We start from the raw sequence: 27,931 nt of genomic DNA on the forward strand, positions 1-27,931 counted from the left end.
GGCTTTTTGAGAATCCAGAGCCTTGAGTGGTCCTTGGACCCACAAACGTGCATTACTAACCTCGCTGTTTTCTATTTAGCATTTGGATTTCTGTGTAAATCAAACTGGTGGGACATGACCTTGAAATGGTTTGTTTTGATTTGCTTACATGTCAAAACAGTAAACGGTTGTAGCCTAGATTTTCTTTTCTTTACTTTAGTTCACGAGTCCCCAACCTTATTTGTATCAAGATCCGGTCGGCCGGTATTGACCATTACTGTGGACCAGTTGTTGAATTATCATTAATGATCATTACATTTTTAAAATAAAACATTTCTTCCCTTAGTAATGCAGTCTCAGTGACATTTTTAAATATTGCCAGATTATCTTTAAAGAGAAGAGAAAGTTAATAGTGAGTGGATTTCCTTTTGAATAAAGTCAATTAGTAAAAGTAAAAAAATTAAAACTGTGTCCCACTGCGGCCTGGTACTAGTCCTTGGACCGGAGGTTGGGGTCCCTGCTTTAGTTTACTGTAATTATGATGTATTGCAGTATAATGAAGATGTCATTTTTTTGTTTTGTTTTAGATCTACAAATGTGACAGCACTTACTGAGAGCTCCAACTGTGTCACTGTCCCAACTGTTGCCATGTTTTTAAGCCAAGGGTTCATTTATCTGGAAGCTTCTATGTGTTCCACTTTTATTACCTGAAGTTACTTAGCAGTCTCTCTGTTTACTAAGAAAAGTAAACTTGAGGTAAATTGCCCGTTTATTTCACATTAGCAGACAGTCACCAAGCCTGGTAACTAACCTTAACCAGTTACCAGGCCAGTCATCAAAAACATTTTAAGTCATTGCCAATAATGAAGATCAGTCGAACCCTCCTTTTTCACACAATTTAAAACTATGTGTAATGTCAGAAAAAAGGCTACATTAACAACATAACACTTAAGACACTCAAAACGTTTTGTTCAGAACGAGCTGCAGCAGAAAACAGACCCACCTAGCTTATACACATTGTTCATTTAATTGAGCATCAACAAGGACAAAGACATTGTTTAGTTTGGCGCAGGCTCCCGCAGCAGATGATGTTTGATGACCATGCTGTGTGTGCGCTCGTGTGTGTGTGACAGTGTGAGTGCTGCTGCAGTCAGTGGCATCACTGACTTTGGTCCTATCAGAACCCTGCACTGAAACAAATGAACCGCGATTGCCTTTGCTGTGATTTATCCTGAGTGTGTGTGAGTTTGTTCTGTTTCCAGTCGCGTATCAGTTTGTTAGACACACACACACACACACACACACACACACACACACACACACACACACCCCTGTTGCATGGAAATAGATGGTGTGAGGGAGGGAGGGGGGCGCATTTCCTGCATAACCCTCTCTTACCGCCCCCTCCCTCCACTCCCCTCAGTTTTGGCTTTAGAGGGAGGTAGCTTAAGCAGCAGCATCTCTCCCTCTCTCTTTCTATCACTCTCTCTCCCTTCCTCCCTTTCTCCCTCTCTCTCTGTCTACCTCAAGCCCTCTTTCTTTCACACTCACTCAGTCAAGGGGGCACCCTCCGTAAACTGCTGCGAGACCCACTTCTCATCATCTTTTCCATGTTATATTTTTCTATCTCTGCTGCTGCTGGGTTAAAATGGATGCCACTTATGTGCAAATATTGAACGACTTGAAATAGAAAATTAAATCTAAATATTTTGGACAGTTGTAATTTACTTTCAGACGACTTATCAACTCTGTTTTTTTTTAAATGTGGATTCTCCTTGATGCATATTTACACTGCACCTTGTGCGTGTGTGTGTGTTTCATTTGCCAGATACTCTGCAATAATCCCTTTGGTATTTTTATGATGTGTGAAATATTTGCACAGCATGTGAAGAACTTTGGAGGAGCATAGTGAGAGTCGGAGCATGGCTGATGGGAGTGAAGCTGCGTGTTGAGGCACCACAGTCCAGGAGGAAGACTAGGTAAGAGCACTTTAAACATTTCACTTCCCTTCACATTCAAGCTGCCTTTTTTCCACCCCCAAAACACTTAAATGAATCATTTGAAGCTGTTGTAGTTTTTCGAGTGTAGCAGGAGCGTTTGTTAGACTAATTTTTTTTAATTTGCCTCATTTGACTCCATCTCTCTCCTTGGTGTTTGGTCCTCACAACTTGGTATTTGTTTGAATTAAGTGTGAGTTACTCGTGAGCCTGTCAGCAGTTCTATGGACTCAGAGTAACTTGACCTTTTTTGGACAAACACTTTGCATGTCAATGGCATAATTTCGCCTGCATACAGTAACGGTGTTAATTAATTTAGTCAATTTTCCTACAACTGTGCTAATCATAGTCATTAAACTAGAATGGAGTTGAGTAAAAATCACTATGATATGACTGACCAAAACATGGATTATTGCACTTTAATGCAATTAGGTGCAATAACATGTGCTAAGATCGATGTAATAAAGTTTATTATGATTTAATGTACCGGTAATATGTTCTTTGTTAAACTCAACACAGTATGACCCAGGAAAATGGTGCATTTTGTACAGAACTATAAAATTAAGTCTGTAAATTACATATGGCGCATTTACCACTTGAAAAATTTAATGCCACGAAATAAAAGTACAAACAATTATATATGTATAAACTTAAATATATTGTGATTTTACTCAATACTTAACACAACTGGATCCTTCTTAATGACCTTGTTCAACACAATTTTACACTGTTCAATTATTTATAGAATAAAATACATTTTCAATTTGATGATTTATTGTATATTTGATATGATTTATTTCAATTTAATTAGAGTCAATTTAACACACATTAATTAGATTGACTTGCTGTTTGGTGCAACAGGCACTTGCTACACTGAACACAGTTGTACTGTAGGTTCTTTTGAGAATTGTATGTGAGTGACTCGTACAAAGATCAACAATAATTTGATTACATTTTTCAATATATGACGGAGCGGAAGAGTAGAAACAATAAAAATCTAGTTTTCATGATGAAGTCAGGTCATTTGTTGGAAGAAATGCATCTAAAAATATTATTTTATCACAATTCTATGGATCCCTTTTCAGTAAAAACACATCAGGTTCAGATTCAGTCCATAAGCCCCTTTGCTTGATTTAAATGTACTAGAACATGGTCTACCTTAAAATATTTTGAAAGAATAAAAATGTGTTTCTATTAGTGTGAGGCATCTGATGACACCTGCTCTGAACCTCTGAAAACAGGTGAGGTACAAATGGTACAAGGTAGGACTGGATCTCGAGTCTGAATAAATTTCATCCATTTAAAGTATTAAAATAATCCAAGATGCATACAGGTGTCCAGGAGTCAGGCAATGTACAGCTTGTGCTGCAGTCACCATTAAAAGGCCTCAAGCTTCTCGTGTGTTGACGTGACCGTGACCTAGAAACCACTCAAGGACAAAGCTCTAATGGAAGGAATGAAAGAGCAGCAGCTGGCCCATGTTTTTTCTTAACTGCAATTACTATATAAACAAATACTATAAATATGGTTTCTGAATGTTATGACCGGTTAAATGAGTTTATTCACAATCAGCAATTGTTTTGAGGAAACAAAAGTATTTTTCAAAATGTCATGACTATTCTCTTATCACTATTATTATTATAATATAATAATAGTTATTATTATATTATATCTAATAATCATAATATATATATTTTAGCATATATTGCACAAACCACACTCAATTCAATATTCTTCATTTTTGCTATTGCTTTACTGACTGAAACCCAATTTACTTTGGAGAGTGTTGCTCTAACAACTTGCACCCTTTTTTTCCCCACCCTTATAGAAATGACAACCATGTCCATGGAGCCTGTTGGAGTCCTTGTGGAAAAAGGTGCCAATGCCACTGATGCCCCTCTGAGCTCTCACGAGGACTCTGCGGCGACCTTTACCATCGGCACAATCCTTTCCATTATGTGCGTCGTTGGTGTATCAGGGAACATTTACACCTTGGTGGTCATGTGCCAGTCTATGAGGACTGCAGCTTCCATGTACATCTACATCATTAACCTAGCTCTTGCAGATCTGCTGTACCTCCTCACCATACCCTTTGTCGTCTGCACACACTTCTTGGAAGGATGGTACTTTGGAAACACTGGGTGTCGTATCCTTATCAGCATGGACTTCCTTACCATGCATGCCAGCATCTTCACACTGACCATCATGAGCACGGAGCGATACTTTGCTGTGTTGAAGCCTTTGGACACAGTGAAGAGATCTAAAAGTTACAGGAAGGCCATTGCTCTGCTGGTGTGGGCTGCTTCTCTCGTACTGGCCCTGCCCATGATCGTGAGCGTCCAGCTCATGTCGGTCGGCACCAAAGCCATGTGTCGGTCCACACTCTCCCAGCTCTCCTACAAGATCTACATTTCCTTCTTATTTTGCACTAGCATTGTGGCACCAGGACTGATTATTGGATATCTCTACACCCAGCTTGCACGCACATATTGGGTTTCGCAGACAGAGACCTTTAAACAGACCAAGAAACTTCCCAATCAAAAGGTCAGTGTAGCACAGGAATTAATGTTTTAAATCCAGCCTTTGAAAAGATTAAAAATATACGCTAAGGGTTGTCCTCAGGCATGACAACTAACAAATCAACAACTCAAATCAACAACTCATTATCAAAAGATGGGTTGTGCTAGGATGTGTAATTGTTGTCAGAGATTCCTAAGGTCTATCTGTGGTCTCCATGTGTACAACAACAAGTGTTTTTTTTAAACTATCTAAAATCTAGTCTTGGTAATCGTTTCATTAAAAAATAATTCAGTTTGGCTAAACACAAGTGGTGATTACAGAAGAACAAAAAATAATTAGTTACAGAAAATCATCTGCTCTCGTCTTCATATCTTCAGATGTTAACGTATCAGCATTTGGGAGAAAGAAAACCTGACACCCCTGGAATAGACGGAGGTCCGTTATCTTAACAACAGACAAACCTTTACCAACCTTTACAAACCTGTTGAATTTGGTTGAACACTGAAGAACTAACCCTTAAAACTGATAAGTTGCTAACAGGTAACACATTAAATGGGTTAATCACCAAGCTTATAAATGCAGTGATTGAGAAGGTTATATATCCTTAGGAGACAGTAAATATTTTATGTGCTCCATACGGCTGTTAAGATACAGGTCTGCCAACAACTAAGTCATTTTGGCTGAGATCTAATAAAACCAGTTAGAGCTTTTTGAACATTATCATCCTGGACTGCCAGTCTAAAAGACTCCATTATTAAACTTTTCCTATCGACATAGGTTTAAAAAACAAAAGTCTGCCTCTCTCTGCTCATATTTTACGGCACAGCAGCACTGTCAAATGCTTCAGTTGCCCTTAAGGCTGTTCTTGAGGTTTACTCTGTATCTGGAGGGTAAAATATGCTAAATGCAGACCGTACTTCTTGTAGAAGTGTTTCCTTCCTACTGCTGCAGTAATAATAATTCAGAGCTGAGTGAAGCAGAGGGTCCATGCATGATTTCATCATGCTGGAGCAAGAGTGCCAGAGTTTAATGATGTAGACCAAGTGTCCATCCTGCTGATTAATAGAAAGGTCAGCGTTAGCGTAGCGTATCTCCTAAATATAGACAAGTCTTAGCAGATTCAAGAAGGTGAGGACCGAGATGTGACAGTGATCAAAATAAATATGTTTTGCTCAAGTGCTCAACTGCTTTCATAGATCGTCATTTACATAGTGATTTCCTTTTTACACAGTCCCCATACAGAAGAGCTGGTAACCTGGCTCCTGTGTAGCAATGAATAATTGATCTCCGTAATGGTGTCCCTAAAATGGAAACCAACTGTGATCAGGTTATCTTTACTCAAACAGATGTTCATGACTAATGATTGTGTTTTGTACTTGGGATGGGATGTGGGGCCCCATTTTAGCCAATTCTTTCAGTTTCTTGCTTTTTGCAAGGTCCCTTCTGTCTTGCCCAATTGATAATAATTTTACGCAATTATTTTGCTAGCTGTTAGCAGCTGTTCTTTTTAAATTTGGTTACTACTGTTGTCAAAGTTCTTGGCTAAGTTTTACCTTCTTTATCCCATGTATGTCCGACAACTTTTCCATTGGCTGGCAGTATCAACTGCCTTATGAAAGACATTGGAATTTGTGTACTTTGGGAGCATGTGTCAACTTCACGTTGTGCTTAACAAAAGTGTTTCACTGTTGAAATTAGGGAACAATTTAAACATATTTTACGAAAAATTAAAAGCTATAAATTTGGTTTGTTTACTTTTTTAAAATTTAATAAAAAATCCAAAACTAAACCAAGGTCCACAGAGTTATCATCTTGGTTTCTGCTCTCTCCCCCATAGGTGTTGTACCTGATTTTCACCATTGTTCTCCTCTTCTGGGCTTGTTTCCTGCCATTCTGGATCTGGCAGCTGTTGTTTCAGTTCTACCCCACATTGTCCCTCTCCAACAAGGCCAAACGCAACATCAACTACCTGACCACGTGTCTGACGTACTCCAACAGCTGCATCAACCCCTTCCTCTACACGCTGCTCACCAAGAACTACAAGGAATACCTGAGGAAGCACAAGCGTTCCTGGTCGGCCAGCAGCTACTTTAACAGACGGGGCCGATTCCAGCGATCACCTCGAAGGTCACCATCCTCCAGTAGTCAGCAGTGTACTGAGAGCTTCATGCTCTCACACACAGCATCACTGCGGGCTCATAACAGCAGTTTGTGAGGTAGGAGCAATTTTCTTTGACTTGGGTTTGTGGTTTTCGCTGATGGGACAATGACTCAGATGATCTACAAAGATAATTCAATGACTTCTGAAACGAGGATTATTTTCACGTTGACTTCAAGCATTTATTTTATTTTCATTACTTGGGATGCTGTACAGACATTTTTTCACGTTTTCTATGGGAGAAAAACATAGCCTGGATGGATTATGTAAAATAGAAATTTTATTGATTTTGGGTCGTCAGAAAACAGCAAATCTGCTGAATTTTATCTTTGGACAGAGTGAAAACCAACTGGACAAGTGCATTTTGAAGGACGTGTAAATAATAATAATAAAAAAAATAGATAAAACCAAAAAATTAAAAAACAGAAACAATAATCTGCATGACAACTGTCTAGAAGATTTTATGTTGACGTCATTGGTATAAGTTCATTGGTATAAAAGTATTTTCATGTAAATAACAGTGAAGAAATCTGTTGTAATAGGTGAAGTGTCTATATAAAAAAAATAAAAAAAACATTTCCATTTCAATTAAATTGACAATTGAAGATAGTTTTTATAGCAGAATCACAAAAAATATTAAAAATAATGTTAAGATTAAAATCAATTTGAGTGACTTTTATGGTCCTGAGCAAAAGAAACCATTATGTTACCATGGTATAAATACCACATGAGCATGGAACTACGTTAGGTAAAGAAGTGTAGGTACCAGTGTGCTACGTAGGGGCTACAGTTCGTCTTAGAATCTACATGCCATTCTCTATTGATTTGAAAATATCTGCTTACATTTCCTAGACCTTGTATAGGAGTGTCTTTGTGATCTAAAAATCCTGGGCTCCCCATTGGCTTGTGGTCTTATTTGCATCCAATATTTTATGTGCAAGGTGGTCCTTTGGCCTATCGGTACTACCTTTAGGCTTAGCCATGTATAAAACTTGCGAAATTACATGTCATATCCCATGATCCCATAAGGAGCTGCAATTTCTCAGTTTCTTTTTTTTGTTTGGCTCAGCATTGTTGTTTTGATCACACCAGTCCCTTTGAGAAGGGATCAACAATGAAGGATCCAATCTTTTTCATTACCTTTGTCTGTAGCCGTTAGTGTATTGGTGGTGCTCTACCTTTGATTACTGTGGAAGTGTTTGTCCAGGTTGTCTGCAGGGTCAGCAGTGAGTCATACATCACCTCCATCTGTCTCAGAATACAACGTGTTGAGTGACAGCTAGCGTAATTCACAGGTGCAGAGGCACAAGTGTTTGTGTGTACACTTAGAAGCCCAGAGTAAAACACAAATGTTTGGTTAATGGCAAAACCAAACAAAGTCTGTCTTTGATGTGCCATTTTGGTTTATTACAAAGCTAAAGTACTCTGCGAAAAAGTCCCTGTTTCTCAATTGTATGTGGAACTCTTACAGATTTGTGTAGTAACTTCTAAATTGGATATTGAAATAAAAATAGAGCTCCCCTTCTGATAAAATTGCAGCTTAACCTCAGAAAATGTTCACAGGTTATTCTATTCTATTATATTACACTGACCTAGGACAAGAGATCTTTTACGGAGTCATTCTTTCCTTGTCAAATTGGAAAATAAGTAAGTATAAGTAATTAATAGTTTTTCTTTGATTTTCTTTTAATCTATTATTTAAAAAGGCAAGAGAAAATAGGGACATAGATCAATAGAGGTGAAACTGGAAGTCAAACCTACAACCCACCTTTCTGGGCATCTTTTTTCTTGCTGAATGTTTCCTGAACTTTTCAATCCTAATAGCTGTCCACACTCCTGGGCTTTGATTTAAATTGTCTAGTAGGAAGCTTTAACACTTTTATGTGTAAGGCCATATAATAACTTGATGTGTCAGATGGTCTTTTTTTTCCAAAGCTTTGACAAACCTGGAAACCCTCTAGCCCTGTGCTTTGTTCATTTTTATAGTATTGGCAAAACAAGGAAGTGACAACATAGGGTGTGGAATGATGTTCTATCATCCTGTTCTGGAATCACACCGGCTGCGGAAGCCAGCAACTCTGATTAAATAACCCTTCCAGAACGTTTGTTGCTTTCATTTAGGAAAATATGCTTTTGAAAGAAAGGAGGTGGAGGGAAAAAAAAAAGATTTGTAGCTTGTGTCTGCATTCTTTCTTGGTAACACAGAAGAGTTGGAGAACACATGCAGATATAATCTCATCTGATCCTCCATTATCTTCATGTTCCTTTCTCTTGTGGTGATGTTTTTGAACTTGAATACGTGTTTCTGGAAGAGAGTCTTTACAGGAAGCTTTACTGCATCATCTTTGGAAAATACAGTGCACACTTTGGAATAAGTGAGCTTTGGAAAACTCATAAAACACAGAATCATATGTTTTACTTTCTGTCTGCTTCTTTACTACCCTAAAAACCTACTTCTTTCCATCCATCTTTCATTGGCCCAGTGTGGACTTCTTTAAGAGCTAATGGCATTTTGTGGCTGCGTTTGTTACGTGACCAATTAATGCTTCTCCATTAAAAAAAGAAAAATGTTGCAGGATACAGTGCAGGCTGCTTGGCAGGCTTTTTGGAAGTGTTCCACCTCGTAATACATGTTGATAGTATCACATGTTTACTGAAGCAGGCAGTACACTGGCAGTGTAAGGAAGCTGCCACTAGACAGGAAATGTTTGGAACAAGGCAATTTTAGCAGTTAATGTGGGAAAACAACACAGGTGACGTACAACGCTGGTTTGAAGTAGGATGTTTTACTGAAGAAACAGGAGCATGTGAAAACTCAACACATGATCAGGTTGAACTTATGTTTCTAATCCATGCAGCATTTTGCTCTTGTATGTTTTCAAAGTTATCTTGAATTTCACATTCTTTGACATTTTAATTGTCTCGAAAAACTCTTCCTGATAGATTGTCACCTTAAACAGCTTGACCGACCTGACTTTTCTGGTTCACATAACCTCCACTGAAGTTCTTCATTGAAGTTATTCTTTTGAAACCAGAAATTTCACGGACTTAGTTTGTGCTTCTTTCACACTTTTTTCTGGTTGTGTCTATTCAATCCAGAGACATTTAAAAATTATTGTTCCTCTGATGTTCTCTGGTCTTTCTCTTAAAAGGCATCCTCATTTTCTGGTTGTTGTTAGAGATTCTTTCTGACCATAAAATGGAATTAACCATTTGGCCACAGCAGCCCTCTGAGATTGCCTTCATGTTTCTTCTGCATTCAGCTCACATCAAATTGTTTTTTTGTAGCTCTCAAACCTTTTTAAGGCTATGAATGCCTCCTTGGTTCTCTAGTCTCACTGACCGTGTTCTTTTGGAATTCTATTTTCTGCTTTTCTTACATGCAAATCTTTTTTTGTCTTACACCTTTATTTTTTGGCAATTATTTTTACTACTTTTCTTGAATTCCACCTTAGATAGAGTTAGGTCATTTGTGAAGTTCATGCAAACAGTTGTAACAAGGAGTAAAACCACTAGTACTCAGTAGGCAGTGTGATATTCATTAAGTATTACATGTTCTCTTGCTGTTTTATGTACAGACCATGACACATAACACATTTTCACACTTTTTACAGATAATTTCATGCACACCATTTACAGTAGTGAGACCTGTGGACATAAATAATCTACTATGTTTTTAATATGCTCTAATTAAGGTTAATTAGCTACTTTATTAGCAAGTACTTTTTAAAAAATGCTTCAATAAAAAAGTCATGAATACATTAGAAGCAAAGGAAGCCCAGTACATTAATGTGACCTGCATGTTTGGTTCTGTAAAACAAAGGACATGTTCTTAGAGAAATCTGCTTCATTGTTTCATTTTGTGCTAGCTAGAGATTTAGCCAAAATAAGTAAAAAATGTTTTAAAAAACAGTTTTCAAAGAAATTATGTTTAATTCTATAATATATGATGTGTGTATGACATTAGTTTGTAGATGCTTAATATTTACAGTAGTGTCTGTGTGATTCCTTTGCTTTGAATGGTATTTCTGACATTGAAGGACATGCATATCTCTGACAGCTGCAGGGATGATGAATGACTGTGCTTGAGTGGTCGCAGTCGGAGTAACAGCTTCAGCCGTGCTGTGACAGAGAAAGATTCATTTTAGACCCTCATTTACAGTCGTCAGTATTAATATTCCACTGAAGCATTTGTGATCTGCCATCAGTTTCAGTTTACCTGCAGTGGACATGCGTCTTTGTGGCTCACATGGTGGTGCACTGAAATTATTTCTCCTCTTGCAAACTTTTGTAATAGGAGAGTAGTGGCAAAGACAAAGAACAATAAAACCAGATAAACAAAGGTAGAAAAAATAGGCAAGAAAATTGTTGTTAAATGTTGTGATAAATGGCAGTCTTTGTGAAGCAAATACACCCCCACACCTTTTATTTTTGATGATGACCTTTAGCCTTTCACCTTAGTTCACCTAGTGTGCTTTTTAGTAACAGCACATTTTCAGGTTTTATAGTTTAACAGAACCATACAATGTTTTTCACAGACCGGCCTCTATGTTGTGGGGGATAAATACAACTGAATATAATTATTCCACCTGCATAAAAACTGGTATTTTCTAATTATAAAACTGCTGTAAACAACACTGCTTTCTGTTGTTAGCAAGCAAGCTAAACAATCCTACTTGGAAAACTAAACGGGACAGAAGCAATGAGACGTAACAGATTTCCAAGAAATTGTTTTTTTTTTTTTTTTTTTATTTCTGCATCCCTGTTTAAAAAAATATGCCTCTATGCCTGTATGAGGGCAAGATATGATTGACTTGCTTCATGAAGAACCAAATCAGGAGCAACAAAAGGATCAAGCAAGTTAAAATAACAATTGAAAGTAGATTATTCGCAAGGTTTGTAATGCAGTTACAAATGTGCAATTCTTGCCCCGTGAGACTAAATGAAAGAAGCCATGTCCACTCCGTCAGTTGACTAATGAAAATGTTATCATCTTCAATCGTAATTGCTTAAACTCGATGTCTGCACACATCAGCACTGCTTAACAAAACCTTGTCTTTCTCTGTCACACACTGCACCAAAATCACATTATGAAGCTATTGATGGAGGTCTCATTAACTTGGTTATCATTCTGGACTTTTTTTTACTGAGCTTTCATCCCGGCCAGCCGTGCTGTTTCAGAGGTCACATCTCCAAAGGTCATCGCCAATCACTCGCGCTAACTCTTTTCTTTCACTCGGAATGTTAAAAGGAATATTGATCGTAGTGCCGTATATCTTGAAGCTGATTACATTGACTCGGCTCATTTTGGGAATTGGAAACAGGAATCGCTGTTCTATTCTCATCAAAGGTGATGAGGCAGTCTGGGAAAAATTACGCCATTGTGATCAATAAGCACCTTGACTCATCCTCTGGTGCTGTTCTACATGATTATACGAACAGAGGCTTGTTGTGATTTAGTGCCCTCTTATCTGAGCTGGGTCCACATTAAATTCCCAAGATTCATTTAGAAAAGTGGTAAAATAATGGACCTCTCATAATTTAATGCAACAAACGAGCAAAAAGGAAGTGATTATGGAGTGACAATTTTAAATTTACCGCATTTGTTCAGAGAACGTTTTGGCTCATTTTTGACTCCTGTCAAGTAAAGTGTATCAAATGTCACTCCTCTTGGGCTAACCTAACTATTGTTGTTTAACCCTAACCCCTTCTGCTGCTTTTATTGCTTTTGTAAATAGTTTTTAGCTTCTGGTGGCAAAATGTTGCTGTTATCTTATTATAGATATCTTTAGATTGCCCTGGTCATTTTAATGATCTTTTGTTCTTGAATTTAATACATTTATAACAGCATTGTTATATTTGCAGGCCTAGGTTTCTCATAAAAATATCCATTTATTAGATATATTTGGTATATATGATATTGATGACTTTGGTCATGAGATAACTTTTCCTGTCCACTGTCCTGTGTTTGTCCTTGTTGTGAATGTAATCCAGATCATTTATGCTTGTCAGCAGTAATTAGGTTTTATTAACACGAGGCAGAGCTGAGGGCGATTGACAGATTCATTCTGTTGAAAGAACATTGTGTTGTGAGACTTTTTAATTTCTTAAATCAGAATGGACATTTACACAAGAAAGAAGAATTGCATTACAAAAACAGGGATAAAAAGGATACAAAAGGAGAGAGCTTGATGAAGGTAATCCTAATACGTCCTGTGGGAAAAATAGTACTAAATTTAAAAAAAGAATAGAATAAATAAAAACACTCGTCTGATATTAATAATTAAGTATCATAAACTAATAGGAAGTGGCTCTGTCAGATTTCTATGACTGACACTCAAGTGAAAGAACTCGTAATAATAATAACGATGATTATGTTCATATTGATTATACACTGCAGTATAACTGACAATTATTAGAAAGAAGAAGAATTTAAGTTGACAAACTTGTGGCATTAACTCCCATAGTCCTTTGCAAACAGGTACGTGCGCAATAAACAAAAGGAAATACATTTTGAGTTTCTATGATGGAAATTGATTCAGTGGTCGAAATAGTAATTAGTTGTTAAAGTCGGATGTGAGCGCAGCATCAGGCTGTCTGCCTGATTGATTTTCTCTGTTTGGAGAGGGAGATGAAAGTGCAGGAATCTTCAGAGGAAAATCAGTGTGTTAAAAAAAGTGATTTAGAAGCAGCTCAGCAGAGTCTGGACAGCTTCAATAATGAATGCTTCTCATTTAAACTCCTGCTGGTCTTCAGGTACATGATCAAACCAGCTCCTGCTGTCCGACTAAAATGCTGCAGAGGGATTCAGGTGTTGGGTCCTAACCTGGCCCAGCTCGACCTAGCTCAGCTCAGCCTTGGGGAGACCATTACTGTGGAAATGCACAAAGTTGAAAGAAGAAGAATTCTCTGCCCCGATAAATAATGCATTTGTTCTGACATGATCCCAGTGGAACCTTTAAAACCTTGAACAGGAACCAAAAGTGTGTGATTGAATGGAAATGGGGCAAAGTAAGACTCCAGCATGATCTGGTGCCCCCACCTGACAAGTCTGCGATAGATTTACTCTCAAGGACAATTCATGACTTCCAAAGTCTTTTTTTGACCTCTTCCACCACACAATTAGTGCAAGGGGGAAAAAGCTTTTCTGTATATTTACTGAGGAGAAATCTCAGAGACTAGATCCTATAAGTCATGCACCTTTAACCTTTTCTTTATTAGTCTAAAAATGGTTCCTTCTGTCTTTAACAGACTTCAATAAAGTGAGGGCAGAATTATTTGTAAGGTTTAAGTTCCTAAGCTGTAGACAGCATGTGCAGTACTGATGTGCGTGCAGTCCAGATTTGTTAATCTATATAAAAGTTATAATTCAGGCAACTGGGAACGGCGGCCATTGAGCAATTTAAGTCTTTTAAATATCAAAATTGAGTTTGATTGTCTTGCAAATGTTTAAAAGTTGTATTTAAAAGTGAATAGAACGTAAGCAAATTGTAAACTTGTTTAATCCTCACTTTTGTTTTGCAGTTTCAGCTGACTTAACGCTCGGTGGTTTTTTCTCTTTTTCAAATCAATAGATTAGGAACTGGCTTGTTTTGACACAGTCAGCATTAGTGTTTTAATAAGTGAAGTCTGCATTTTGACAGTATTTACCACACTGAGGGTACACTTCAGTAATCCACAAAGATTGAAAGCCAGCGCTTATTAAAAAAAAGAAAGACTGCAAAAATGTCTGCATAGAGAAAAAGAAAAGTTGTTAAAATAAGAATTTCCTCCTGAGCTTCAATGCACTGAATGATATTTGAGCTTTAACTTAGATTTCTTCAACATTTGTATTAGACCTGGAACTTAATTAAGATGGATTTTAAATGCCGTGGTGTGATGCTGCTGCAATTGTTGTTGTTGTTGTTGTTGTTGTATTACTCAGTTGTCTGTTGGTTGTATTGTCCTTGTTTCAGGTTGTCAGTGTTTGATGCATCCAGATTCTGAGAAGAAATATTTAAGCTTGATAAGCTTGGTTCCATTTCTACTTCAATTAACATCTCTCTATTGTGGTGTTTTGAGTCAGATCTAGCCAAAGTCAGGGTCAGGGGCAAAGTAGATGAGGCCATGCCGATAGTCTTAATATTATCTCTTATCACTGCTGTTTTAAGATGACTTCCTGTTCAGTATTTTGGGTTATGGGTCAAGCTGTAGTGTCTCTGTATTCATTTTTAATTTATTGTTACCCAGTTTTCATGTTATATTTATTCTTTTATGGCTAACCTTTTGTTATTTTTTGCTATATGATTTGATGTTTTTGTTTTATATCTAGTTGATATTAAACTATTTTTCTCCGCATGGCTGTCTAAGAAGAACTCTGTTTTCTCCAGCGTCCCCAATGCAGAGTTGAAGCTGAAGTTGTTAGCATGTTAGCCTCGGGAAGAACACATGGTGGAAACCTTGAGGAATTCATGTTCTGGTGGTTGGAGCTGAGGGATATTGTTGTTAGACAAGGGTGGATGGAGGTGGAGGAGCATGAAGCTCTGAGTGAATGTGTTGAGATTTCTGTTGCAGCAACACCTAACAGAAATGGGATGGAAAAAGTGAGTGGAATTTAAATCAGTATGGCCTGTGGACGTGCAGATACAGTGTGGGCTAAGACTTAAGTTTTTAACTAAGTTTTTAAAAAGTATCTCTTACTGTATGTTCGGCAGTTAAGGTAATATTTTTATGTATTTAAATGGTGGGTTGCGGTGGGTACCCTTGGAGAAGTGCTTGAAGGGTTTCTAGATTATATACAGGCACTCTTAAAATATTTTTCACTGTATAATAATTAGAAAAAATTGTCATATGGTAAATATTTTCTCATTTTCAAACTAAGGTTTAATTGTCCTGGAACTGATTTTTGTCTTATATCCTATGAATATTGGACCAAAGTTTAATTTTTTAGATACACATTTGGTGAACTTTAAGTTGTTGATCTCTTTTTTAGTTGTCATCTGTAACCATATTGTTCACGATATTAGTACGTGTACTAGCAAACTAAATTGGTTTTGTGTATAATTTAGGCATAATTATGTTGTTACTTGGTAGCTAACTCGGCTACATGTTGTTCCGAGTTCCAGTCTGAATCATTGTCTGGTGTTTGTTTTATTTCTAGCCACTGTTGCGACTAAGGCTCAGAGCCACCGTGTCACCCTTTTTATTTCCATTGAGTGATGACTCAATAATTTACACAGCAGTGTGTAAGAAACCTTACCTGTGTGGCTGAATTCTCAAAGCTGTGAGAGATGATGATTCATCACTGTGGTCCTGACTTCATCAGACTCCACTGCTCTCTTCCCTGTGTCTTAGGCTTCAACACTTTCTTTTTAGTAAAGCTACAGAAACCAAAGACTGGGCCTAGTTTGAAACCTTTTCCACATTCAATGAAGAGGCATTAGACACTGAAGCACCTGGGCTGATCATTATCTGTAATGACAGCCAGGTGTTTCAACTGTGATGTGATGAAGAACTTTCGCTTTCCATACACAGTTCTATTGTGAGAACACTGATGTTTCAATAATAAGGAGCCATTTTTCACAATCAAAATACTGTGGAACCTCGAGATACGACCATAATCCGTTTGAGGACCTCGTATCTTGAATAATTTTTTCCCATGACAAATAAAAAAATTCATCCGTTCCAGCCCTCTAAAAAGCTCCTTTATTGATGCTAATAACAATAGAAAAAACTTTTCCCATATTGATGCTAATAACAATAGAAAAAACATGTTTTTAATTGCTAAAGAGACATACACACCCACACACAAAAATTATAGCATATAAGGATTCCTGTGATATAAAATGTGGTTTTAATTATTAGTTCTTACTTCAAAACGAAAAGATGATACAGTAGCGGCTAATGGCGGCATGTGCAGAGGAGGAGGGAGAGAGGGAGAGAGGGAGGGAAGACAGTTGTCCCTTACGTAGACACTTGATTCCACACCATACCTTACACGTACACTACGTAACTTATATAAACGTAGAATTAACTTAATTTATGTATTTCTTTTTTTTACTTTTGTTTTGTTTTGTTTTGTTTTTTTGGTTTGAATTCTTTCTTTAGTGGGCACCACGCATATTTATTGACAATTTCATGCTTTATGTTCTTGGTCATCATGCGTTTCTTCTTGGTCTCGGGTCATTTGGTACTGGGCCACAGTGAAACACAGTAAAAGAATGTACTTCAGTTTTACTAATTTATTTCATTCCAAAAGATTCCAATCATGTCCCTTTACTTTTTAGATTTAAATATGACTTGATAATGAAAATGTAATGATCCTTCAATGATGGTATGTTTTACCGGTCCTTGGCACAAAAAAGGTTGGGGACCACTAGTCTAACAGATATTTTTTGTTCACTCACTGCAGTGACTGAAACATTTGCTTTTCTTTCCCATGATGTCGACCATTTAGATTCTTGTTATCAACACAAACATTATTATAGAGAGATCATCTGGTTAAATGGCTCCAAAAATGCACTAGAGCCCACACAGAAATCATTACAGGTAATGAGTTTCCTCCTGCAGAGAGGTGACACAGGCTGTGCAGGTGGTTGTGGGGGTGGATGAGAGGAAGTGGGAGGTTTCTGTGTCCTTCAAACAATGTCAGCAACAATAGCAAGCAAGAATAATGCATACTGCATTTCCAAAGTATTTTTCATCTGTTCTGACCAAAGGCTTTAACTTTCATTCTGTATCTGCCAGTTTGGTGTGAACACTATATATATGTTAATTCTGCTGTTTTCCCCTAATCAGATTGAAAAATCAATGTTTTTTTTCTTTGCTAAAATCAAACCAGTCCAATTTGTGATCTCCTTCCTGTATGAGATCAATGAAAACTCCTAGCCTTGCAGCTTCACATCCACTCATCAGCCCTGCGGCATCTTCCATATTTATGTCCTGTTCATACACCGGTCGAAGTCCTGAGCTACTTGATATCGTCAGCAGATGTATAACGTGCTAATTCGTCGTGCACTCTTTGGTTAAGAATTTCTAGTCTTTGAACTAATGCACAGAACGTGAGGATGTGACGTTTATGTCAATGTAAAAGGCATTTCACCAGGTCAATTGTCATATTCTTAAAAATATTAAAAAAAAGATATAATCAGTTATGAAGCATAATTTCAGATAGAGTTTTAGGTTGGTGGTTAAAGAAATACCTGTGTCCAAAAATGCTTAATTTACTGACCAGTAGAACAAAGGCTTGTTTTTTGGTGGTTAGCGTCCACAGTGTGGTGACAAACATTAATTTTTATTTGTATTGTTTATGAAGTAAAGTTGGAGAATACTGTGGTGGTTCAGGGGCAGAGCAGTGAGCTCAAAACTCTTTGTTTTTTTTCTGTGTGTTTAACCTTTGTAAACTGCACCAACCCTGTCGTTGAAGCATGAAGTTTTACTTTTTATACATCTGTACCGTACAATATCAGCAGTTACACAGTCAAACCAACTTCACACACTCAGGTGCCTCTGACACATTGGCTGTAGGAAGTCAGAGATGATAAATGGGGGTGGAGTTGAACGTGTTCAAGACAAATGATACTGCAGCAGAACACTTTCCCCTTGTAGGACCCTTTTAACGTCATAAAACACTGGCACACATACTCCCAGCTATAGCCCATAAAATACAGTCCATAGGAGAAGAAGTGGTTCTCGGAACATCTCTAATAAAAAGTGAGAAAATAAAAAAGGGCAGATGATGATGATGACGATAAATATAATTTATTAACAACTCACTGTTTATCGTCAATCTGAGCAAAATTGTGCCTTGAGACTCGTCTTCCTCTGAGAAGCCACTGACCACTGTTGTAGTGTAAAAGTGCATACACCACTTGAAGGTTGCAGATTATTGTGTTTGTAAAGTCACACACGGTCTCCCACCAAATCCCTCATGTTTTGATCCCTGAACCCACCTTTATTATCTGTGAAAGAGCACAAAAACAAACAAAACCCTGTAGGTTCAGAACAAAATGTCAGTATTAAAGTAAATTGTTGTCTTTATTATATTGTTTTAAAGTTTGTGCTTGTTCATGCTTTTCATCAACGTTTTACTATTTTTGTATAGGTTTTCTTTGCATTCTTAAAGCCAGTGGTTCTCAACATGGGGGGCTTGTAGTGCAGCATGAGTGCAAGAAGACTTTATTCAAAAATATGTGCTGTGGCTCAAAACAGTTGGGGAAACACTGCCTTTTCTATCTGCGTTCCATCTAATAAATGCACACAAAAAAATTGTTGTACAATATTAATAATATATTTTCCAGGCTAGGTCCTTGGCTGCCTTTGAATTGAAAACTTGAAATGTTCCCACTACCTGGTAGAAAAAGAAAATTAATAAAACAAAATCTATTGCTCAAACATCAGTAAAACTAGATGAAACTAGAGCTGCAAAAGGCATCATGGGAAGCTTCTTTAAACAAGCGTCTTCCCAAGCTGTGCTGCAATCAGAGATTTAAAATTGGCCACAATGAAGATGGTACCCTTGTTGTCTAATTACCTACACCCCATTCTTTTGTGCCCTGAGTCAGAGGTGTAACTCAAAGGACAAATCAGGTGCGTCACAGCTCTCAGCTCTGCTGAGGCAGCAGGAGCGTCCCCTGACCCCTTACCCCTGTAGTCTGGTCCTGTGACTCAGACTGACAGTCACTGCTTTATGTTTCAACAAAACCTGTAAACTCTCAGCATGTTGCATCTCAATTACACCACGACAGATACAACGTTGCAGATCAGTCGTCTCATTTTCAACCCCAGGTGTGACGGAATTTCATAACAACATTTCCCCCGACGTTTTTTCCGCAGAGCGAAATTAGATTATTCATTGAAATCAGGTTGTGTGTTCGCATGAACGGAGCATATGTGAGAAATAGAGTGGTGGCAGCAGGAAGGAGTCAGGTGGCAGCAGATGTAGATCTTATTAGGATTGTGTCAGGTGTGGTGAAGGTTGGGTGGAGGACAGATGCTTTTGCAGTTTAGTAACTTTAATACTTACTTTACTCAGTTAAATTTCAAAAAGATCTTGCTAGGTGCTTGCTCAGATTTGATGTGAAATTTTTCGTTCTAGATAAAAAATGTTCTCAAAGTATCGTCAGTATTTCCATGCATTCAACGTTGCATAGTCCTGCTCTCCCCCGGCCTCCATGTTCTCCCTCATCCATCTACACATGCTGCTGTTACCACTGACGTCACACCACGACGTCACTGTCATGAAGCACAATCTGAAGAAAAGTAACAGTAATCTAATTACTGTTTTTGCAACTGTAATCCCTTACTTTACACATTGCTTGATAAGAGTAATCCGATTATAGTAACTTGTTACTTTCAACCCGTTGCTGCACATTAGTGGCTACGTATATGAAATAAATATTTTGATATGGTTAAAATTGTAAGTGGGAAGAATTTAATTGTGAATTTCAAAAAATAAGTTTTTGCCAAAAACTGACTTAGGCCATCATTTTAATAAGACCTTTTTTTTGTTTTAATTCTAGTGATAGAAAGTAGTGATGTAACAAAACAGGTTCACTTGTATGATAGTTATTCTTCTACATTTTTTATTTCCACTCTTTCTACAAACTCAGCTGTTCCCTCTGGGATGTTCTGGCATAAACGTTTAACTTAATGCAATAGTTAACAGCAGCCATTACACCAGGTCAGTACATCACATTCATTAGACTGTTCTCTGTGACTTTATCCTGTCAGAGTAGTAACTGCAGCAGAGATAAAGTCACACTGTCCTATTAAACAATATATATGTGTGTGGGTGTGGGTGTGTTCTTCAAGTGGAGCTTGTTCCAGTCACTTTATGTTCAGTCTTTCATCACAGTGAGCACACTAGAACATCAGCTAATACACATACTGTACATGTGAACGCTGTTCAGATCAGCTACAACAAATCATGTGATGTGATGAAAATTCAGCAGTCGGTTCAGAGGCCTGTGTCTGTGTAGAAGCTGTTTTACAGTTTGTGTATGTTTTATTTTTGTTTGTTTTTTTTGACAAATAGTAAGACACAACCTGTTGGATGGTTTGGAGACCTTGGTTTTGGAGTTGTTCATTTGTTGCCAAGCAGCCCAGATGAGTAGTTCTTAAAGTCAAACTTTTGTCTTCTGTTCATATATGTGGTACATTATTTAATATAATTTCTGAGACAATAGCGCTGTGTAAGAGAGAGGATTAAGGTGAAGGTGGCAAATTAGAACATCCTTTAAAAATGCTCTTGGTTAGTACAGACAACTTCCTGTTTCCTGTTTCTGATGACTTAAACTGATGAACTGAATATTGAAGACACTTTGAGTGCTTTAATTATAACTTCATTAATGCTTGCTCACCTGCTTCCGTCTTCTTCTTCCATCCAGACCACTCTGCCTCTTCTATGCACCGTCCATCCATCCTTTACTGTCTCCAGTCCATGCAGCTGAATCTCACCTTGTCTCGCTGTCATTCACACACATTCTCCTTTGTGCTCACTTGCTTGCAAACAGCAGAAGTGTTTTAACCCTTAAACCTAACTTAACTTTTAAAACAGAATTCCACTCCAGCTAACAACACCAACAGTCTTTCTGATTGCTTTGGCTGAAACATTTAAAGCATGTTAAAGTTTGGACGTAGTTCAAACACATTTTACGAGTCATCACTGAGGGATATTTAAACCCTCAGGACTTTGTTAGGTTATCTAATTATTGAGACATCACAGCGTATAAAGAAGTAATTGTTATGTTCAGATTTTCTACAGCAACAATTTAACAACCCTACAAAAGAAAAAACTGTTCCCATACACAGAGGAAACTCTCCCACAGAGATAAACGTTACGGACTCGGGGGGATATTTCCAGGAATGTCTTCTCTTTTATTTGTAATCACAGTGGAGGTGTAATCAATCACAGCTTTTTAGCCATTGTTTTAACCTTTTCCTTAGTAGAGAAGCCTGTCTGTTCTTTTTGTTTCAGTGCATGGAGTTGGATATTTGTGAATGCAGAGACCTCACAGATGATTATGATGCATTTACTGAAAACTCTGAAAAGTTTTTGTCTCACTGTTAACTGGAGTTCTTCTCTTGCAGCATCAGCTCCAGGCTGGGGACATGAGAAGTGTTTTTTGTGACTTTTCAGTGGAAACAACTGACTGCTGCTGCTGCTGCTGTTGCTGTTGTTGCTGCTGCTGCTGAGTGTAAGATGACAGCAGGCATACTGAGCCAAACATGATAAAGTTGACAATCCTCTGGAAACATTTTTTTAAACTTATTTTCTTCAAAGAGAAAAACACTGGTACTTCTAGATAATTCTCTTTGTCATAGCAGAAAACTCTATTTCATCTTTTGGTCATGGTCAATATGCAAATATGAAAAGATATGACCTGATGTCAATTAGTTTCCAGGCTTTTTTGGTGTGTGGAGTTGTGCAGATAATTTCTCATTTATATGGACGTCATCTCATGGTTGCTGACGCACGGCCTCAACCCAGTTCAGCATGTTTCTACTCAAAGTCAATAGGTGGTACGTTAAACCTTTCTTGGCATTTACCGAGTTAAATTGAAATTGGAATTTGAGATTTTTTTTAAATAATAGAAAAGATACAGTATTTTTTTCAAATGTTTGTATTTTTCTATAAATGTATTTGACCTAAATTGTGCTGTTCTGATGTTGCAAAAATTGGGTTTTTAAGAAGATATTTTTGTATGACGGTTTAACTTACGAACAAGGCATAATTAAAAATTGTGGCCTATTGTACTTCCAAAGAAATAGTTGTTTGTTGGAGATAGTGATAAAACTGATGATGGAAATACTGCAACATTCAAAGATAGTAAAGGAGTGGCAGTCTGTAACCCAGCATGTGCTCAAGCATTGTTGAAGAAGAAAGTGATGAATGGTCAGTCTGTCACTGAACCAACAAACCAGTGCTGTTTGACAGGCAGCAACATCACACACTTGTCCTCGTCTGTTTAAAGCCATCAAAAAAGTGGTGTTTTGTAATTGGTTTGGGCTGAATGTTCTTGAACTGCACTTACCTGTTCCAATATGAATAGTTCCATCTGTTACCTGTGATTCTTCAGCATCAAAAGATAATTCAAAGAAGAGCTGTTGAAACATCTTTGGTTCCTTATGAAATCACTCTAAGAAAAGAGACTAAAGTATTCAGGCAGTTTCTTCTAATTTGGACGGTTGAAAAAAGCGAAGGTGGAATTAAAATCTGTGGTTCTTCTTTATAAATAGCTGAACTGTAATCCTGAAAATTCTAAAGCTTTCTGTCCATTCCTGGCTCCTAGGCTTTTCCTTTTTTGCAGGAACCTCTGTTAATCCCAACCAAAAGGAAGCAGGGTTCAGCTACGGCTTTGATTAATGCAGAATTTGACTTCTTGGAAGAAAACTTCAGTATGCTGGAAGAAAATGTACTGTAGGAAATCTGGGGGAACAAAGGTTAGTAAATCTTACTTTTAAGGGTTTGAATTTTTCGATTGCATTTTGAATTTTTTTTTTTCAAGTTCAGGGTTTGGCCCAAACCGTCAAAAACTATGAGCTGCAGAAAGCCAAGCTGTATACTCTTTTCTAGTAGAGCAGTACTTCATAGGATAACGAAGGTAAGAAGTTATTTTGGCAGTGATTTCTCCTTACTGGTCAGACTAATTACTTATTTTTTTTCTCACTGTGCTGAAACCACTTTTTGTCTTTTTTTTTCTAAACTTTTCACAAATGTTCACAGAACTTGAGACAACCTCTCAGAGAAGTAATGTGTTTCACAGGACAGAAAGATTCTTTCAATTGTTTGTATTAAACAAATCTTCATTGGCATCTATTTTAGATTTTTACATAATTTGTCCACATTTAATGCTTGTTGTTTGCTAACGTTTACCAATTATTGGTCCCTCTTTTGGCATCTAAAATCAGAACATTTAAAGGAAAATATAGAACAAAGAAAAGTCTTAGGCTTCTGTGTGTCTATGCTGTGGTCACGATTTACTTTTGCGGGGGTAAATCTCACACATGTCAATTCGAAGGGCATTGTAATTTTGTCATTGCTGATGTCATCCCTGAATCCTACGCTGTGCATAAATGTGTGCTTCACATGTGACCTGCTGTGAAAGTGTAAACACATGCACACTAATAAGAACAATCCTTTGTAAACTTTAACAGACGGTGAGGGATTGGGTTTTTGTAATTTGTTATTCGTGCTCAGTTGATTGAGGTTTTTCTTTAGTTCAAAAGGGTTCTGTTGTTAATGGGGGGGACAAAACTGATGATGGAAATACTGCCAGACTTTTTAATTTGAAACATGGATGGCGACAAATGACAAAGTAACAAGTGTGAGTGTATGTAGCTTTTGAAATGTAATACTAATCAGCAGCGTCTGGTGAGTAACAACCCTGAGAGGGCAGCAGGAGGAGGATCAAACACCCCCGGATAAAATAATAAGCATATGCCAGTTGCAAATTGGATGGCACTGGCACTCAGGTGGGTCATGGAAAATGATAGATTCATCAAGTTGTACTTTGTTGTGTGGCAGTAAAAGAAAAGTTCAAGAAGTGTCAAGTGGTCACGCTGTACTTCTTTGTCTCCTCCAGCCTTTTGTGGTCAAGGTTCACAGTGATGTTCCTCCACCTGGACACAAATAGGCCAGTGAGAAGACATGACACAGACAAACGGAGGAGAGTGAGTCAATGAAGGTAACCTCTCATTTTTTATGTTCTCAGACATGTCTGGAGTATATTATGAAAAGCCAATCAATGGCTTGTACAGAGAAAAAACGTCCTTTGAAGTCTGATGATGGAGAAAAGTAAAAGTTATCTTTAATTTAGTGATGTTTAGAGGTGTGCTGTTCGAAGTTAACCCTGGAGAACATTGGAGAGTTTCAGTCCTCAGTGTCCTGCTGCGTGACCTTCTGTAATGTGTAAGACTACAAAGAGCAGACTAACACCTGACACAAGGATATGTGCTGTGTTTGAAGATGTACAGTATTTCAGTAATGTAATAGAAAATTACATAGTAGAAAATAGATGGAGTTGTCCTTGGATATCCAAGCTAAATGATATGTGTAGACATTTGTATGTAACTCATCTGTTAATAGGCTGAAAAAGTCATTACAAGTACACTGCAACATTTTGGGGTTCTAGTGGTCCTCAGTAAGGGAAAAAAGGTCATAATTGGAATCAGAAGGAAAAAACCTGACCTTTGGAGTCACACCAAGATGTGTTCGAGGGAACAGATTGTGTTGGATGTGATTTGTTATTGCTATTCTGAGCTTGTTGGGAAGCATGGCTGCTAGGAACAGTCAGAGTGTATTGAAAAACATCTGCACCAATCAGAAACCTTGTCTACACTATGTTGTAGTTCATGGAATTCATGGTTTTCTACTGATTGCATTATGTCCTAAGAAACTTGATGGATTCCATGTTTGTAATTGTCTTGTACTAAAGCAGCTGCGGCAGTAGATGTGAGACAGGAATGGTTCTATAACAGTAACTGTGACTTTACTCAGTCCATTTTGTACATACGGTGTATGGTCCCTGTTGAGAGAGAACAAACCTGAGACAGGACTGTGATGTGAGTTCAGCTTGTAGGACATGCTTTGACTTTTGACTTATACATCTGCTCTTCAAAAACAAGTACGTTACAGAAGGAGTCCACAGCAAACATGAGGCAGGCAGCACTTGTTTTCAGCTTTTCTGTTGATATGGCTCAATTTGATTAAGTACCATTTAAATACAGGTCAAAGTCAGAGTGGCGACGCATCAGATGGGGTTGTCTTTGACACGTGAATCCCAACTCCACCTACTGTTCTTGTGAGGACTGGATCAGAAGGTTTTTTCTCTTTGGTTTGTTCTGTTTTAAGAGTTGTACTTTCATGTGACCTTTTCTGATCTCTATGAATGAACGCTTACATAGAAGTAGCATGAGGATGTGGAATTATAGAGAAGCATGGAACATTTGCTTAGTGATTAGCATCGGTGGAGCATGGCTACACTTGTGGTGACATTTGTATTTGTTGATTGGAGAAGTAGTGGAGGTGCTACCAAATGCATTGTTGGCTGCCATCTGGTGAGTGCACTCATGCAAATGCAGAGCATTGCAGTTGTTCCTCAGCCATAGGACTTGTGTATGTTCCATAGTTTTATGTGTGTGTATGTCTGTAGTTTTGTGGTGTTTGTTGTGTTTCTGTGTGTGACTTTGTCTGTCTTAGGAAGTAAAGAAGTACATTGATGTGGAGACCTGGAGGACCTATGAGTTGCAGCATAAAAGATGTTGGTGGTGTGTGCTTTGTGGAGGTATAGTGTGTAGTGTTCTGTAGTGGAATTGTTCCTTGCTGTTAGGTGGAGGAGACCGGGGAGGCAACAAGTGTGATGTGAGGTAAGTAGACAGAGTGAGAGGGTGACGTCTGTGTGTAACTGTTCTTTCATTCTGGCATCAGAACAGGTAGGTTTGTGTGGAATGCTGTGGTGATGTGTATTTGTAGTGTGGAATGGTTTGTGAAACCTTGTGATGACTGTGATTGTGTCATTTTAGGAGCAAGTGTGTGCTGGAGATGGAGGAGCCGTTTGCTGAGGTGGGTGAGAAGAAAGGAGTAGGTGTGCATGTATATTGTACAGTGGACAGAGTGTGTGTTTGAGCACAAAATGGAGGAGACATGAGTTTGTGGTGTGACTTGGGTGTTGTTTGGGTGTGGTGAAGTTGAGTGTTAGCTGATGTGTGGAAGAGCAATCATGACATGGACACAAGTTGAGTGGTATTGAATTTATTAATAGGAGATGGTGGAGACATGGAAACAGTGGAGTGACTTAGAACCAATAGATCCAAGAAGACACAGAGGCCACCTCCAGAAACACCTGCAGGTGTACCACCAAGAACCTCTAACCACCACTACCCTCTCCTCCTACTCACACTAGGAAAACCCCAGGGGAAGCTGCAGGAAAACTACCACCACAACCACACCTGGCAACCTTCCCCCACAGCTACCAATTTCAGGTGAGACAACCACATTTCTTACACCAACCACCTGCCACTCAACATTGTGGCCCACACCTACAAAGCATGAGTGGCTCATGCTAGTAGCACATTCAGTGGCTACATCACTGCCTGAGCTACTAGCATGAGGTGGCATAACCATTTGCTTTCCTCCCCCTTTACAGCTACAGACATTCAACATCACCATTTCCCCAGGAGTCGGTAACAACTACAACAACAAGCAGAACAGACCAAGGATACCTCCTCAAACACCTGCCCATACCCCTGAAGGAACTGCTCCAGATAGATCAGCAAGGACACCCAAGGATCACAACCCTTGGCTCCACCACCTAGCAAGAAACCACAAGGGACAAGGGACCTGCACAATCACCAAGCTGACTCCTAACAACCAAGTACACATGGCAACCTTTCCCTATGACTACTACCAATTTCAGGTGAGACAACCACGCGTCATTACTGCTTACACCAACCACTAACATTGTGGCCTACATCTGGACAGCACGGCTGGTTCATGCTAGTAGCTGTGTGTCAAGCAGCCATTGCATGTGCTACTAGCATAAGCCACTCATGCTCTGCACTACGGGCACTCTGTGTCCATGCTTTCCTCCCTCTACAGCTATTCCGCCACTCGGCCCTTCAACATCACCATTTTCCCAGGACTCGGGAACAACAGTGACACTGGGTAAGACATCAAACATCTTCAACAAACCAAAGTACAAGTAAATATACTCTATATACCCTAAACAAGACTACTTTAACTACTTACAAACCTGCGGCGACAGCGGCCCCTTGTGGAACACATTGACCCTCCCCTCACATACACGGCTCTAAAACACAGATGGCTGGAAGTGAACACCTCGCAACAACGTTTCGTGGTTTAGGTTGATTATGAGTGTACAGTCACAGTAGATTGATAGTCCACCTGCAACCAACCTCCTTGTCTTCATTAATGGTAAACTGATAAACATTTTTAAAAAAACACAATCTTTACTCCTATTGCTCTTCATATCATATCGACATGAACGTGTGAACATATTCTATGAACCTACAACCCTTCTGTTCAGATTCTAAGCCACTGGCCTCCACAGAGTCTTCTTACCATCACAGTGTGGACACAGTTATCTCTGTATCTCCACGGTTCACTCTTAATAATTATTTTTCAACTACTACTTTGATTTGCTTTGTCACTTCATACATCGTGCTGATTTTGGTTATCTTTTAGTGATTCGCCAAATGGTCGATACTTTCTTTAACAAACTGATCTAACAACCATCAGATTCACTGGTGAAGCTCTAAGGACAACACCAGAGGAAAG

General features: G+C 38.3%; 1 protein-coding gene across 9 annotated transcripts in view; it reads left to right on the top strand.

Moving 5' to 3' along the window:
• Positions 1-27,931, top strand: part of uts2r (urotensin 2 receptor) — a 39,495-nt gene that overhangs the window by 10,798 nt on the left and 766 nt on the right. For 4 of the 9 annotated variants that reach the window (XM_025057935.1, XM_025057937.1, XM_025057931.1 and 1 more), the window contains 4 exons: positions 1,862-1,958; positions 3,805-4,520; positions 6,334-6,712; positions 22,926-24,320. In XM_025057935.1, the coding sequence (XP_024913703.1) occupies positions 3,807-4,520; positions 6,334-6,711 (1,092 nt within the window). In that variant the 5' untranslated portion in view covers positions 1,862-1,958; positions 3,805-3,806 and the 3' untranslated portion in view covers position 6,712; positions 22,926-24,320. Of the gene's footprint in view, positions 1-1,861; positions 1,959-3,804; positions 4,521-6,333; positions 16,326-22,925; positions 24,321-26,157; positions 26,198-26,537; positions 26,617-26,780; positions 27,051-27,232; positions 27,299-27,931 lie in introns of those variants that run through there. The other 5 variants (XM_025057938.1, XM_025057932.1, XM_025057933.1 and 2 more) reach the window with 5 other exon arrangements.

This window comes from Cynoglossus semilaevis, chromosome 8 (assembly GCF_000523025.1).
Source record: "Cynoglossus semilaevis isolate Cse_v1.0 chromosome 8, Cse_v1.0, whole genome shotgun sequence".
NCBI lineage: Eukaryota > Metazoa > Chordata > Actinopteri > Pleuronectiformes > Cynoglossidae > Cynoglossus > Cynoglossus semilaevis.